The following is a 13860-nucleotide window of genomic DNA, read 5'->3' on the forward strand; positions in this document are numbered from 1 at the left end:
TTGTTTTAAACTAAAAGAAATCTTTAAGATCAAAATCTATGGTGTTAATAAGAAATCGTATTGATGCTTAAATTAAAATGCATCTTTTCCTTGACACTGATAAAGTAGGGTTTTGGTAATAAGTTCTAGTTAATTCAGCATGAATCAAGTCATCTATTTATGAAAAATTTTTTAAAAGACTATAGTACCATACTTGCAAAGAGATAGGTAAGAACGTATCAAAAAATTAACATGCACTGTTTTTATATCTGCTCAAGGGAGTATGCTCGTTTCACAGAAAGCATGAAAGCAGCTGAGTGAGACAGTCTTTGGAAAGAAGAGTGTAAGAGAGAAAATGTGATCCACCAGACAAGAAGAAGAAAGAAGGGCAACAGGGAGTGTGCATGTTGGTGGGGAAATAAAGGGCCTAAGGCAGAATATGGTAGATCCACAGGGTGGTTGTCCCTCCCGGAAATAAAGAGCAAGGGATATAGAGAGCCAAGAATTTTACCTTGTGTCTGTGCAAGGAATAATGAAAGCAATTTTCTGCTGTGTCGGATTGATCTGTTGTGATATCTGGATTTTTCCAGGGTCTCTCTAAAACATCTCAAAGTGTCTGTCACATCCACAGGCACACAGACAAGCTCTTTGGCGTGGCTGTACTCTGAAAGGAAAAAGAAGCAGACTGAGGGATGAAATGCTGCAGCAAGCCAACAACTAGTAGCAAAAGACTTTCTAATTCAGAGAATTTCTTGGTCCCAAACTAAAGCTGCTAAATTCAAAGTCCCCAGGTTTGCAGCAGGTGTTTCAACGTTCAGATCAATTTTTTGTGGTATATTTGAAAGTTCTTTAAAAAAAAAAAAAACTTAGAAAACTTTTGATTCCTATGAAATGCAAATAACTTTAGATCTTGCCAATTTTCCTTATGAAGCCTCCTACTTTTTCTTTTGCTGATCATAAAAGATGAAATAATCTACTCCTTTTCAGCAGCCTCTTCAAAGCAGAGGTGCCTTGGGAAAGAGACGAAAGGAAGAAACAAAGAAGCCTGGGTGGGTAAGTGCTCTCTTAAGAGAAGGGAAAGATGGGTTTCTAATATTGGAGGATGCAGAGGAAAGGAAGATGAGGCCATAAAAGGGAGGGGAACTAAAACGGTCCTGAAAAAAATGGGCGGAAAGAGGAGATGTTGGCAGAGGGTGGCCACGAGGTCCCTGGAGAAGAAGTGGCGGTCCCTGGAACCAGGCTTCAGATTTTCAGCCACACGCCACACACAAGAGAAAAGGAATACAAGCTTCAGATATTACAGATAAAATAACAAAAGAATTTACTTCTTCAACAAGTTGAACAGGTGAGTGGCCCCTGTGAAATCTGAGGCCTTGAGAGTGGTACAGCAGCTTGTGAGGGAACAGGGCCACAGGAGGCAAAGAGGCATGACATTTGCCCTGTAGAGTTCACAGTCCAGCTGGAGAGACGAAGCATTCTGACCCTGGAGTATTAAACTCACATTCACAGAGCATTTCTGGTTATGTGCCAAAACGAGGGCGAGAGAAGTGAGAGATCGGCAATAGGGAGGAAAGGAAGTGCAAGAAAGACTTCATGCCGGAGGGTATGCCAGTTGTGTCTTAGAGGAGGGGGAAGATTTCATTAGGAAGAAGGAGGCAAGAGGTTTAAGACAGAATAAGCAGAGCTGATGTTGACTGAGTACTTACACTATACCAGAACTATTTTATATAATTTATTGTGATGAGCTCATCAGATCCTAAAAACAACAAAAAAGGTATGTACCGTTACATCCTCGTTTTACAGATGAGGAAAATAAGGCATAGAGATGTCTGGTGGTTTCTCTTGAGTCACAGAGCTAGTTTGTACAAGGAGAAGTATGGAAGCAGGAGTCAGGGTGATAATTCAGGGTGCAGTGGGATGACATGGCCAGTCCCACTGAACAAAGAGGGGTTTTCCGGAGACCTGAAGCCCTTGCTGAGAAAGTCACCTTTATCCTTTCCAAAAGGGAGCAGAAGAAGGGACCTGAGCTGGGCATGGGTATTTTAGGAAGAGTTAGCAGACTGCAACAGAAAGAGATTGGTGGCTGAAAAGACTAAAACACGGTATTGTGATTTGAACTCGACTAAGATAATAGCAATGGGAATGATGGCGGGTTGCAGGGAGCATTCCAATGCTGGAAGTGACATAAGAGTGGTTAAGTGGCTACTTGGCAAGGAAAAAAGGGGTAGGAATTACCTCTTCCCTGTCCTTTCTGGGTCAATAACCTTGCTTCCCATCTTGTTGGGAAAAAAATCCAAGAAATCCAAGAGATCTTCTGCAAACCCCCACCAGTGGTTCATGCTGATCTAGAACATTCTTCCTCAGACATCCCCATGTCCTTTCTTCCTCAGCTCCTTAAGGTTATTGCTTAACTTAATTTCCCAGGAAGCCTCCCTGATCATTGTATTTAAATTGGCAATCCTGGTTTCTCAACCTTTGTTTTCTCCATTGCATTCATCATCTTTTGATGTATTATGTGTTCTGTTTGTTTATTGGTTGTCTCCTGCGACTAGAAGGCAGGTTCCATGAAGGCAAGGAGTTCTGTCCATTTTGTCTGCTGCTATCAACCAAGACCTTTAACAGCACCTGTTACATGGTATGTGCTCTATAAGTGTTTGTTAAATGAATGACTGACAAGTTTTCAAAGCTAAATGGCTAGAATAGACTTTATTTATAATACTTATATGGATCTTAATCCCATTTCATTTTCACAGCACCTTACCAACTAGTAGGGGTGGATGTTATTTACAAAGAAGGAAAAGTGAACTTGAGGATATTAATTTGTTTTAAGGCCTTATAAGACAAGAGAGACAACCAGCAGTCAAGTCCAGTGACTTTTCCAGTTAGCTGACCGGGGGCATCAAATCTTGGGTAACTGGCAATGACCCAGATTTGAGGCCTGCTAATTGAGTACAAAGGCCTTTGAGACTAGGACAGAAATACGTCTAAGAAAAGTTAATGAGAGAAGAAGCCTGGGGTTCACAAGAGCCCAGGGAGGCGCTGATTGAATTAGTGGCACATCTACATTCTGTGGCCATAACACATCTTTCAATCTACTACAATGCAGACTGAAATATCTAGAAATCCTGGAGGCTCTAGTCAAACCAGGTAGATGACCATATTGATAAAAGTACTTGTCCGCCCAGCAAGTTCATTCTTGGCACACTTGCCTACCACACATTTAAGAGACTCCAATACTTAGCTGACAGTAGCACTTATTAACTCCCCAGGAGATCTCTTCTACCCTACGAATTTCACTCTCCTGTCCACTTTGTCCTACACCCACCATCTTGCTTTCTCAATTCCCCTCCTTTCTACCCATGCACAGTCCTGCATGATGCAGACAAAAAGACAAGGCATGCCCTGACTCCTCCAACCCCACCCTTACACACAATGCCCGAAAGATGGTAAGGTTTCTGTTCTATTTTGTTTTTCCTACAAGAATTCATGAGCTTGGCTTTTATCTTTTTCTCCTTAGATACTGAGATCAGGGAAAGAAGCAAAGAAAACAAAGGAGAAGGCAGAAGCTGGAAGCCCTCACATATTAATATTTTGAGACAGTCAGTTACCTACTCTAGGCCTTAATTTACAATCCCTATTAAAATCAGGGTGATAATATTTACCTCTGAGGGTTATTGTTTTAAGCTGTGTGTGAAGTGCCAACCATAGTATCTATCAGGAAGTAAGCATCCAATAGATGGAGGATACACATTGGCTGTTAGTCATGTATTTTCAAAATATATATTGACCACTTACTAGTATTAGGCACGATGCTAGGCACTGGAGAGATATAAGTGAAAAAAGCAGACATACTCCTTGCTCTCACAGAGCCTTCATTCTGGAATAAAAATTCACAAAGGCGGGACGTCTGGGTGGCTCAGTCGGTTAAGCTGCTGCCTTCGGCTCAGGCCATGATCCCAGAGTGCTGGGATTGAGTCCCACATTGGGCTCTTTGCTCGGCGGGGAGCCTGCCTCTCTCTCCACCTCTGCCCGCCACTCTGCCTACTTGTGTACTCTCTCTCTCTCTCTGACAAATAAATAAAATCTTAAAAAAAAAAAATTCACAAAGGCATGCTTGTATTTGGAGGCAATCAAAAGGACAGGAGGGACAGGAGATTTTGGCAATCTTTAAAATGTGGGATTTGAATAAAATCATCCTGCTACTTTTTAATCAAATACCCACTTATAAAGCATTCCTCCTTATTTTTTTCCTAAACTATATTTCACTTTAGAGTTTTTTTTCCCCTTCTTTTCAAGCCCTAGAAAATCTCTTTTCTTATAGTCTAACTAGGGCTCTACTGGTGATTTTGTGACCATCTACACAAGGTAACTAGTGACAGCCATGAAGAAGTATCATTAGCTTCAGAGGCCGGTCCTTACTTCTCTGTCTCAAGGGGAGCGCCTCTCTGAAAACTTCCATGAATAATTCAAGAAGCTATTTCAAAGGCACTAATAACCTCAACAGTTAGAAATATGTCAGAAAAAGAAGAAGGTGAAGGAAGAGGAGGAGGAAGAAGAGGAGAAAGAGGAGGGTGGGAAAGAAAGAGAAGGAGGAGAAAAGGAAGAAAGAAGGAGGAAGGAGGGGAAGAAAAGCACTACTGTGTCTCTTATTGTTCATGTACTCATTAAAACTGAATACCAGGATGCCTGGGTGGCTCAGCTGGTTGAGCCTCCAACTCTTGATTTCAGCTCAGGTCACGATCTCAGAGTCGTGACATCAAGGCCTGCATAAGCTCAACACTCAGCAGGGATTCTGCTTGAGGATTCTCTCTCTCACCCTCTCCCTCTGCCCCTCCCCACCCACACTCCCACGACAAAACCTCAAATAAATAGGGACACCTGGGTGGCTCAGTCTGTTAAGTGTCTGCCTTCGGCTCAGGTCATGATCCCAGGGTTCTGAGATGGAGTCCCCGCATCGGGCTCTCTGCTCAGCAGGGAGCCTGTTTCTCCCTCTGTCTGCTGCTCCCCCTGCTTGTGCTTCTGTGCGTGCTCTCTTGCTTGCTCTCTCTCTCTCTCTGACAAATAAATAAAATCTTTAAAAAAGTAAATTAATAAAATAAAATTAATTAATTTAAAAAAATGCCAATGACTCCTGAGAGATGGGTACACCAAGGAAGAATCCCAGGGAATACTACAAAATTCGGGCTGCTTTCTACACAATTGGTCACACTAAAACAAAAGCCCAGAGTCAGTAATAAAACACACCTGCCAAAGGTTGAAAATTTGAATTGCAGGTATGAAAACGTGCCTGAAGACTGAAGAGCCCTATCAGAGATAACTTAAATACCAATAAGGTCAAAACTCAAGAATCAGATCCTAGACAGAATGCAAAAATAGCCATAATAAAAGGCATATTCATAGTTATCTCCCCTGTGAAGCTTAACAAGCAGGCAAGTTACTCACCCATACAAAAAATAATCTATAAAGTGAGGTATTCTCACTTTTCCACATCCTACAGAGACTATACCAAATTACATATGCATTATTAAATAGTTAGAGGGAGAATAGAATGCTGTTAAATAATGAGAACACCAAATGTTCGTAGGCACTGGAGCATTACAATATCTGTTCTGAAGAATTAAATGTATCCAACATTACTACCCAGTGCTGTTATGCCAAAAGAAAATCTGTGATGTTCCAAAGGAGCAATCTGGTGTGGAAACCAGCAAGAGTATACTTCGTCTTTCCAAAGTACTTCAAACATGTCATGATGGCATACCTAAGACCCATCATGGTTATAAACATGTTAATGATCTGAGTTCAGGACACTGAAAAAAAAAAAAATTCGCCCTCCTAAAAATTTGCCAAATAAGCCCAAAAGTGTGGGCCAAAATAAGCTCCTAGTCACAGAGGTCCTAGAGTCTTATAAAGAACTCTAAGTGGATGCCAAGATTTTAATGATAATGGCTCAATGTAAAACAATTAGTATGCAGGATCATCTAAAAACTACCCTACTATCACAGTAAGTCAGAATAATTCCCATGACCACTGACATATAGCGAAATTTTTCTGAGTGCTGTGAGTTTAGAGGAGAGACTAATCTGAAACAGGACAAATGGTGAATAGGTCAAACAGTTTGGTGAGCACTTAGAGCTGAGCCATCAGACAGAGCCTAGGGTTTGAACCAAAGTTCTTCTACTTACTAGTAACATTTAATTTTCTCATCTGTAATGTAAGCATAATACCTACCCCCTAAAAGTATAAAAATTTTAAAAGCTAATGGTTATAGTATGGTCAATAGAGTGCATGGACCAATTCATTATGACTGCCACTACAATATTTTTTATATTTTATTCATTCAAATACTCCTGCTGTAGTCATTGCTCAAACTGACTATAGCTCCACCACTATTGAGAATCAATCCAAATAATCATGGTAACCTGATCCAAGCTACCACCTGCAATCTTGCCTTTCCAAATACAGCTTTAACAAGAAGGCAAAGTACTTTCCTAATGTATTGCACCCACCATCTGTAAGACCTACTGGACACACATGCTAGGAATGATTTTCTTATCCCTTAAGTGGTAGTCATCATATTTGATAATAAGCTTTTTGACACATTTTCTCACATTTGTTGTCCATTCTTTTTAGGATGGAAGGGATGATATAAATCACATTCTGAGTTGTAGATCCCAAACTGAGAGATCTCCAGAGGTTCAATGATATGTTCAAGAAAAGAAGAATATAACCAGGAAGAATCACATTGATTGGAATGCCATTGTTTAATGAACATGAGGGGATAATTTGATTTATCATTGGTGGTAATAGACCCGTTTGTGTTCACCAACTCCCTCAAGTGGGACCTCTACACATCTACCAGCTAGCTCTGAATCTCTTCTATCTTTTTTCTATTTCCCTCAGGGGCCAGGCCACTCTTTCTCATTCCTCCTGAAATCTCCTAACCTAGCAATCTTGACTATAATCTCAACCCTTTGCTTTATTAAGAAAATCTTTAGTACCCAAGAAGAATATCTTTAACTTCTACCCTTACCACCTATGAAATTCCTGTGTTTGGGCCCATTCTTTCCTTCCCTTCTGCCCCAGCCTCTCAGCATGGCTCCTCTAGAGGGTAAATTCATGTTCTCCTTTCTGTCTTGGAAACCATCATAGAAATTTGTGTCAAGATGGAGATTCCATCCACTTATGATGAGCAGCAGCTCAGTACTCAACTCAATGAGCACAGTAGCATGAGCTCATGTAGTGGCTACTACTATATAGCATAGCCCACTTTGAACAACATAGCTTCCAAAGTGAGGCCATCCATAAAACTCTCTGACCTCATATACGCCCCTGAATTCAACCACCAGCAATATATCGATGATGAAAGTACAAATCTCTGCTGAATGCCTGACCAGTCTATCCAACCATATACTGACTAGTTCTACTCAGTTATCATCCTGGCACCTCAAACTCAGTACTTCCAAAGCAACTTTCTCTGACCTGTTCCTGCCTTCAGTTTTCCTGTAGAGTCAGGACATCACATCCACCTAGCCAACCAACCCAGAAACCAAGACATTTTGGACTCCTCCCATCTTCATCTAACCAGTACAGAACATAGTCCTGGTGACTTCCTTGACCTTTCTCTTGTATCTGTCTACTCCTGTGTCCTCTTCACCTAGGTCTGAGCCTCATCACATCTCTAATGCACAAGTTAGGGGTAGCTGCTCTTCTGCTTCCATTTGCTGTGCTTTCAATTGGTTCCCCACATTGCTGCCTAAGGTTCTTTCAGCAGCACAAATATGAACATTCAGAGCCCATTTTAAAATCCTTATCACTAGCTTCCTGCAGCCCTCCAGATAGATCTGCTGCTCTTTATCCTGCCTTCTAAAGCCTTCCTGCCAAACTTTCTAACCTCAAAGTTGCCTTTTCCTTTTTCCTTTAGCTCCATCAAATTACACACAGTCTCTCCATAGCACTACTGCCTACAGGGCAAAACAGAATGGATAGTCATCATATGACAGATCTTATCACTCTATACCATAGTTTCTAGTTTATCTGTGTCTTTCAATGTGTTGTAAATTCCAGGATAACAAATCTTTAATCTCAATAAATATTCTCTTTGTAGTCACAGTACCCAGTATGGCACTTAACACAGAGTACACATGCAGTAAATGCTTGCCAGATGACTGAATGGCCACCTGTCTCAGTAAAGGAATAGATGATTACATACTTACACACACAGATACATAAAATCTGTAGATAAATAAATGAAAGAATCCTAACATGACAAAGGGAAGATTTGCATTTCTTTCTTATACCAGAAACAGAGGCACAAGACAAACACAATTGAGAGAAAGCATTATTCTCCATTTCCATCTTATTCTGTTGCTTTAATCCTATAAGCTGTACTGCCAAACTATTCCAAGAGGACTTCTCTGAAAGCAAAGGAGCCATGACATCTCAGTGCCTTCTGCACTCTAATGAGAAGACCTACAACTTAACCATAAAAGAGCCAATAAGAGGACAATCTACACTGGGAATGAGAATTATTCTGAGAGTCAAGACAGAACTTCAAAGAGAATAGCAACAGGTCTATTTGAAGAGCTCCCAAGTGAAATAAAAATGGGGAAATGCAGAAAACAGTCTTTTTCCATGGCTATTTTTCAAATAATTTTCCTTTCTTTTTCTTTCCCTTCTTTAATTTATAGATTAAACTAATAAACATGGGTTTTAATTCCCCATGTGTGACATTTATAGCAATGTAAGATGGTAAATATCAAATGGGTTTTTTTCAGTCCAATAAGCCTGCAAAAGAGATTTTGCAAACATTTTAATTATGGAAGAGCTGACATGCAGAACACAACAGCAAACTTTGCTTTAAAAAAAACTTCAAGCTGAAATGGTTCCAACCTGAACCGATAAACTTTTTTAGGCTATCTGTGCCGTTTTCTGTATCTGTTACTTCACTGGTGGAAGGATTAATCTTGAGCTGCTTCCCAATGAAATTTCGGCAGGTTATCTGAAAAAGGAAAAAGAAAACAAATACCATTTGGTCATGCATTTATGGCTAGAAATTTGGCTTACGTAAAATGTTTATCTTATTTTTCACTTGTCAAAAAGAAGAAATACAAAAGGATGCTACAAATGAAAGCTAGCAGAGTAGCACTCAATCATGACAACTTCCAGCAAAAAAAAAGGCAGCCACATAACTTTTTATATCTCTTTTGTTCAGCACAGCTGGAGAAGCATTAGGCAAATTATGTAGAGCAATTAGAATATGATTTTCTGATATTCTATAAATCCACTCATCTAAATATATCTTCTATTATGCAAGTTGAAACATATCTAAAATATAGGCTGCTTTTCCAGTGGCTGATTTTTCCACCCTACTCATAATAAATGCTATTTAAACTTCCCTGGGTGAAGTTTTTCAGAACTAATGTCCTCTATAGTATTTTATTTTTTATTTTCTTCTAAGATTTTATTTATTTATTTAACTGACAGAGATCACAAGTTGGCAGAGAGGCGGAAGCAGGCTCCCCGCCAAGCACAGAGCCTGATGTGGGGCTCAATCCCAGGACCCTGGGACCATGACCTGAGCCGAAGGCAGAGACTTTAACCCACTGAGCCACCCAGGCACCCCATCCTCTGTAGTATTTTAAAAATTTGTTTTCTAACAGACACTTAAGTCCTAAGATTACAAAATATCTGAAATCTGAAAAGTTTTAGAGAAAAGGAAATTCTTTTAAAAGCTCCAACTGGGACACCTGGATGGCTCAGGCAGGCATCCAACTCTTGATTTTGGCATGGGTCATGATCTCAGGGTTGTGAGATCAAGCCCTGCATCAGGCTCCATGCTGAGCATGAGCCTGTTTGGGGCTCTCCCTCTTTCTCCCTCTGCCCCTCCCCTGCTAGTGGATGCACCTGCTCTCTCCCTCTCTAAAAAAAACAAAAAGTCCAAGAACTTCTGTTTCTCCATTCCTATTCCTTGAACTAACCTATTTCTCAAAATACAGATCCCTTTGAATCTGTCTGAGATTCAAAGTCCCTTGTAGGTACTTGTACAATGAGATGTAAACAGTCTAATAAAATGCAAATTCCTTCCCATAGCCTAATAAGGCCCTATTTGACTTACTCCTTTCCACCTCCCAGCTGCATTAAATAAATCTTAATTGAACACTTATTATGTGTCAGTCACTACTCAAAGCTCAAGGATAATACAATGAACAAAGCAAACAAAAGTTCCTTTTCTTATGGAACTTATTCTAGAGGAAGTAGAAATATAATGAAGAAAATAGAGAAGTGTATTATAGAGTATATTAAAGAGTTATAAATGCTATAGAGAGAAATAGAGCAAATAGGTACATAATTTTATATAGGATAGTGAGAATATTTTTCACACAGAAAGCGACATTTAGCAAAGACTAGAAAAAAGTGAGAAAAAAATCAGTGTGGATATTTGGGAGAGGAGCGTCCCAAGCAGGGGAGCAGCAAAAGCAGGAAGTCTTAAAGAACAGAGAAGCTGAAACCTGTGGGGAAATACAGATGAGTCACTGAGGATCACAGGGAAATATGTGGGGCATTAAGGCCATGACAAGGATGTTCACCTTATCTCTGAATCAGATGGGAAGTTGTAGGATTTAAAGAGGAGGAAGAACATGATCTTGGGTTTTTAAAGAGTCATTCTACTTGCTGCATTGAGAGTAGACTATAGGCTAAAGGCAGGGATTCAGGGAAGTTAGAAGCAAGAAAGCTAATTAGGAAGTCATTGCATGAATCCAAGCAAATATAACAGGGGCCTGGATCAGAGGAGGAGTGGTAAAGGTAGTGATAAGTGGTCTGAATACATTCTGAAGGTAGATGATTTGATAACCAGTTTGTAATGGAGTAATGAAAGCAAGGGAGGAGTCTGGGATGTCTCCAAGGTGTCTGGCCTGAGCAACTAGGAGGACAGTGTTGTCATCAACTGACGTGGGGAAGACTTGTCAGGTTTGTTTGAAATATACTAAATTTCAGAAGTGTATTAGACATCTAAGAGATTATGTAGATTAGGCAGCATGACAGTTTTCTGATGGGTCAACTTGCTTAGGCTAAACTATGAGGACAAAAGGAAAGGAAGTATCCATTTTGTAGAGTGCACACACTTCATCCCAGCTATTCAAACACTAATCTAGCTGCTACTATGAAGGAATTTTGCAGATACTAATTAAAGTCCCTAATAAATTTCCTTTAAACTAAAGAGATTATCTTCAGTGGGCCTGACCTAAGCAGGCGAGTCCTTGATGTGCTAGAGGTCTCCAGACTCCAAACAGTATCCAGGTCTACTCATTGGATCACCCTTCACTGACTGCCTAAGGATAACAGCTTCTGGCCACACCTGTAAGTTTCCTTCCTTCTGGGGATCCTGACTGATGACCTTACAATTTTAGACTTCTCTGGACAGCCCCCACAATCACATAAGCCAGTTCCTTGTCATAAATCTTGATAGATACATGACAGATAGAAAAATAGATAGATAGATAATAGATCCTACCGGTTCTGTTTCTCTGATTGAACCCTGACTGATACAGGGAATTACATGTCCACACAGAATTAAGGAGAAAGTTCTAGACTGGAGCTATAATTTCAAAAGTCATTATCATAAAGACAGTACTTAGAGCCACAGACTGAATGAGCTCACCAAGGGAGAGGATGCAGATAAAGAAGACAGGAGGACCAAGAACAAAGTCCTGGGACACACTAACATTAAGAACTTGGGAAGAAGAGGAAATAGAAAAACACCCCTGTTTTCTTCCTCTTGTCCCACCCCAGGGCCTTTGCTCTTGCTCTTCTCTTGGGCTCAATGGCTCTCTCTTATGTATGGCTGGCCATTTTTCATCAAAGGTTACAGTTTCCAAGAGACATTCCAGATTTCTACCTCCCACTCCACCTATCTCTAACCCACGGATCCATTTTATTCTCTTCGATGACTCTAATGATCATGAATCTCTTTATGTATCTGTTTACATGTTTATTATCTGGCCCTACGTCTACTCCTCTAAAATTAAACTCTATGAAGCAAGAACTCAGACTGTGCTCTCATGTTAGAATAAGTGGGACTAGATTTCAGTCCTCACGTACACTGGGGGCCTGGGCCAGGATGAAAACTGTATAACTATATGCCATGGCTCTGGTAGTAGATAGTTGATACACAGAGCACCTAGGTGGCTCAGTGGGTTAAGCCTCTGCCTTTGGCTCGGGTCATGATCTCAGGGTCCTGGGATTGAGCCCTACATCGGGCTCTCTGCTCTGAAGGGAGCCTGCTTCCCCCACCACCTATGCCTGCCTATCTCTGCCTACTTGTGATCTCTCTCTCTCTCTCTCTCTCTTTGTCCAATAAATAAATTAATTAATTTAAAAAAAAGATAGTCTATACACATTTATTAAAGTAATAAATAAAAGAAAGAATTTACTTCCCTTTCCTCCATCTAACTCAAAGCTGTATGATAACTTTCATGGTCCTTACAGACTTTCACTTTTAAGGGAAAATATTAAAAATTGTATCATATGATTATGTTGGCATAAATACAATTATAGTAATAGTAAAAATTAAAACATTTTCTTTGACCTATGTTACTTTTTTTCTTCACACTAAAAAAAATTAAAACACATTTAGTGGGCCTCTAAAATTTCTGTGGTTCTAGACAATGTCCTCACTGTGCCTAATGAATATATCAGCTCTGGCCTGAATGTAAGTTTCTTATGCACAAGGACTTAATTTTTGTTTACCCTGTACCTGGAAAATATTGGCACATAGCAAGCTTTCAATAACATTTGTTGATTTGAATGATAAATGTCTAAGTAAAAATAATATTTATCTGAATCCTAAATCTTTGTATTGCATATGTGCACTTATCAGAAATCACAACTGTAAGAATAATAGAGCCAAATTCACCTTCTCATTGTATTCAGCCTCATATCTTGCACAAGCCTGTTGGGTAACATCTGGGCCATTGAACTTGGATATTCTTAGAAGAAGCTGACGCTGTGCATACACTAGGAGTGGTGTCACTTGCTCTGTGTATCTCTCACTAGAGAGGGGTAGAAATACATTAAAAAGGAGACATTAGTTAAAATGCATTTTTTTTTCATGAAAGCTTGCCACTTTTGATTTCCCTTACAGCAATACTTACTGTGAAATTATATTGAATTGGATAGCAAGTGATACCAGTGTTTCCCATTTTTCCACTTGATATAAAAGTTCCAGAGATTTCAATACAAAATTATGGATCCATTTTAAATCAACCACATTTACATCATCCAGAAGATGTTCAAAATCAAGGCTAGAACCACCGTTATCATTTTTAATATTTCCATAGCAGCTTGGAACACTGAACTCCCCTTTTTCATCAACAACCTGCAAGTAGTACATGGAAAAAAAATGTGTGTATTTTCAGATATCACTATAAATTCTTTGAAAACTGAATGTGATAGAAAAATATAACAGGAAAAGAACTTAAAAATTAAAAAATTTAAATGTTTTTATCATGCAAATCAACACTGCTAATCAACAGAATTTTCTATGGTGATAGAAATGTCCTACGTCTTTGTTGTTTGATATAGTAGCCACCAAGCATGTGTGGATACTGGAGCTATCAAAATATGACTGTTGCAACTGGACTTTTAATTTCATTTAATTTTAATTAATTTAAGCTTAACTTTAAATAGCTACATATAGCTAGTCATTACCATATTAGACAACACAGACTGAGGGCCATACTTCCTGGTCCTCAGTCATCACATATCTAAGTAAGGATATTAAATGAATAAGATAAAGTTTTGAAACAGGTTTTAGTATATACAAACTATTGAGTTTCCATAATGCATGAGTTACGTTTACCAGTTTGTGGCATAATATGTCCA

The 13860-nt window shown here is 39.5% G+C and overlaps 1 protein-coding gene across 1 annotated transcript in view; it reads right to left on the reverse strand.

Annotated features, from left to right (window-relative positions):
* Positions 1-13860, reverse strand: part of CFAP54 (cilia and flagella associated protein 54) — a 303235-nt gene that overhangs the window by 126823 nt on the left and 162552 nt on the right. The window contains exons 37-40 of the mRNA XM_004748490.3: positions 13131-13354; positions 12893-13028; positions 8869-8977; positions 491-643 (exon numbers count right to left, since the gene is read on the reverse strand). Coding sequence (XP_004748547.1) covers positions 491-643; positions 8869-8977; positions 12893-13028; positions 13131-13354 — 622 coding nt within the window. The remainder of the gene's footprint in view (positions 1-490; positions 644-8868; positions 8978-12892; positions 13029-13130; positions 13355-13860) is intronic.

Source organism: Mustela putorius, unplaced genomic scaffold (genome assembly GCF_011764305.1).
Source record: "Mustela putorius furo isolate JIRA1106 unplaced genomic scaffold, ASM1176430v1.1 tig00000788_pilon_pilon_pilon, whole genome shotgun sequence".
Taxonomy (NCBI): Eukaryota; Metazoa; Chordata; class Mammalia; order Carnivora; family Mustelidae; genus Mustela; species Mustela putorius.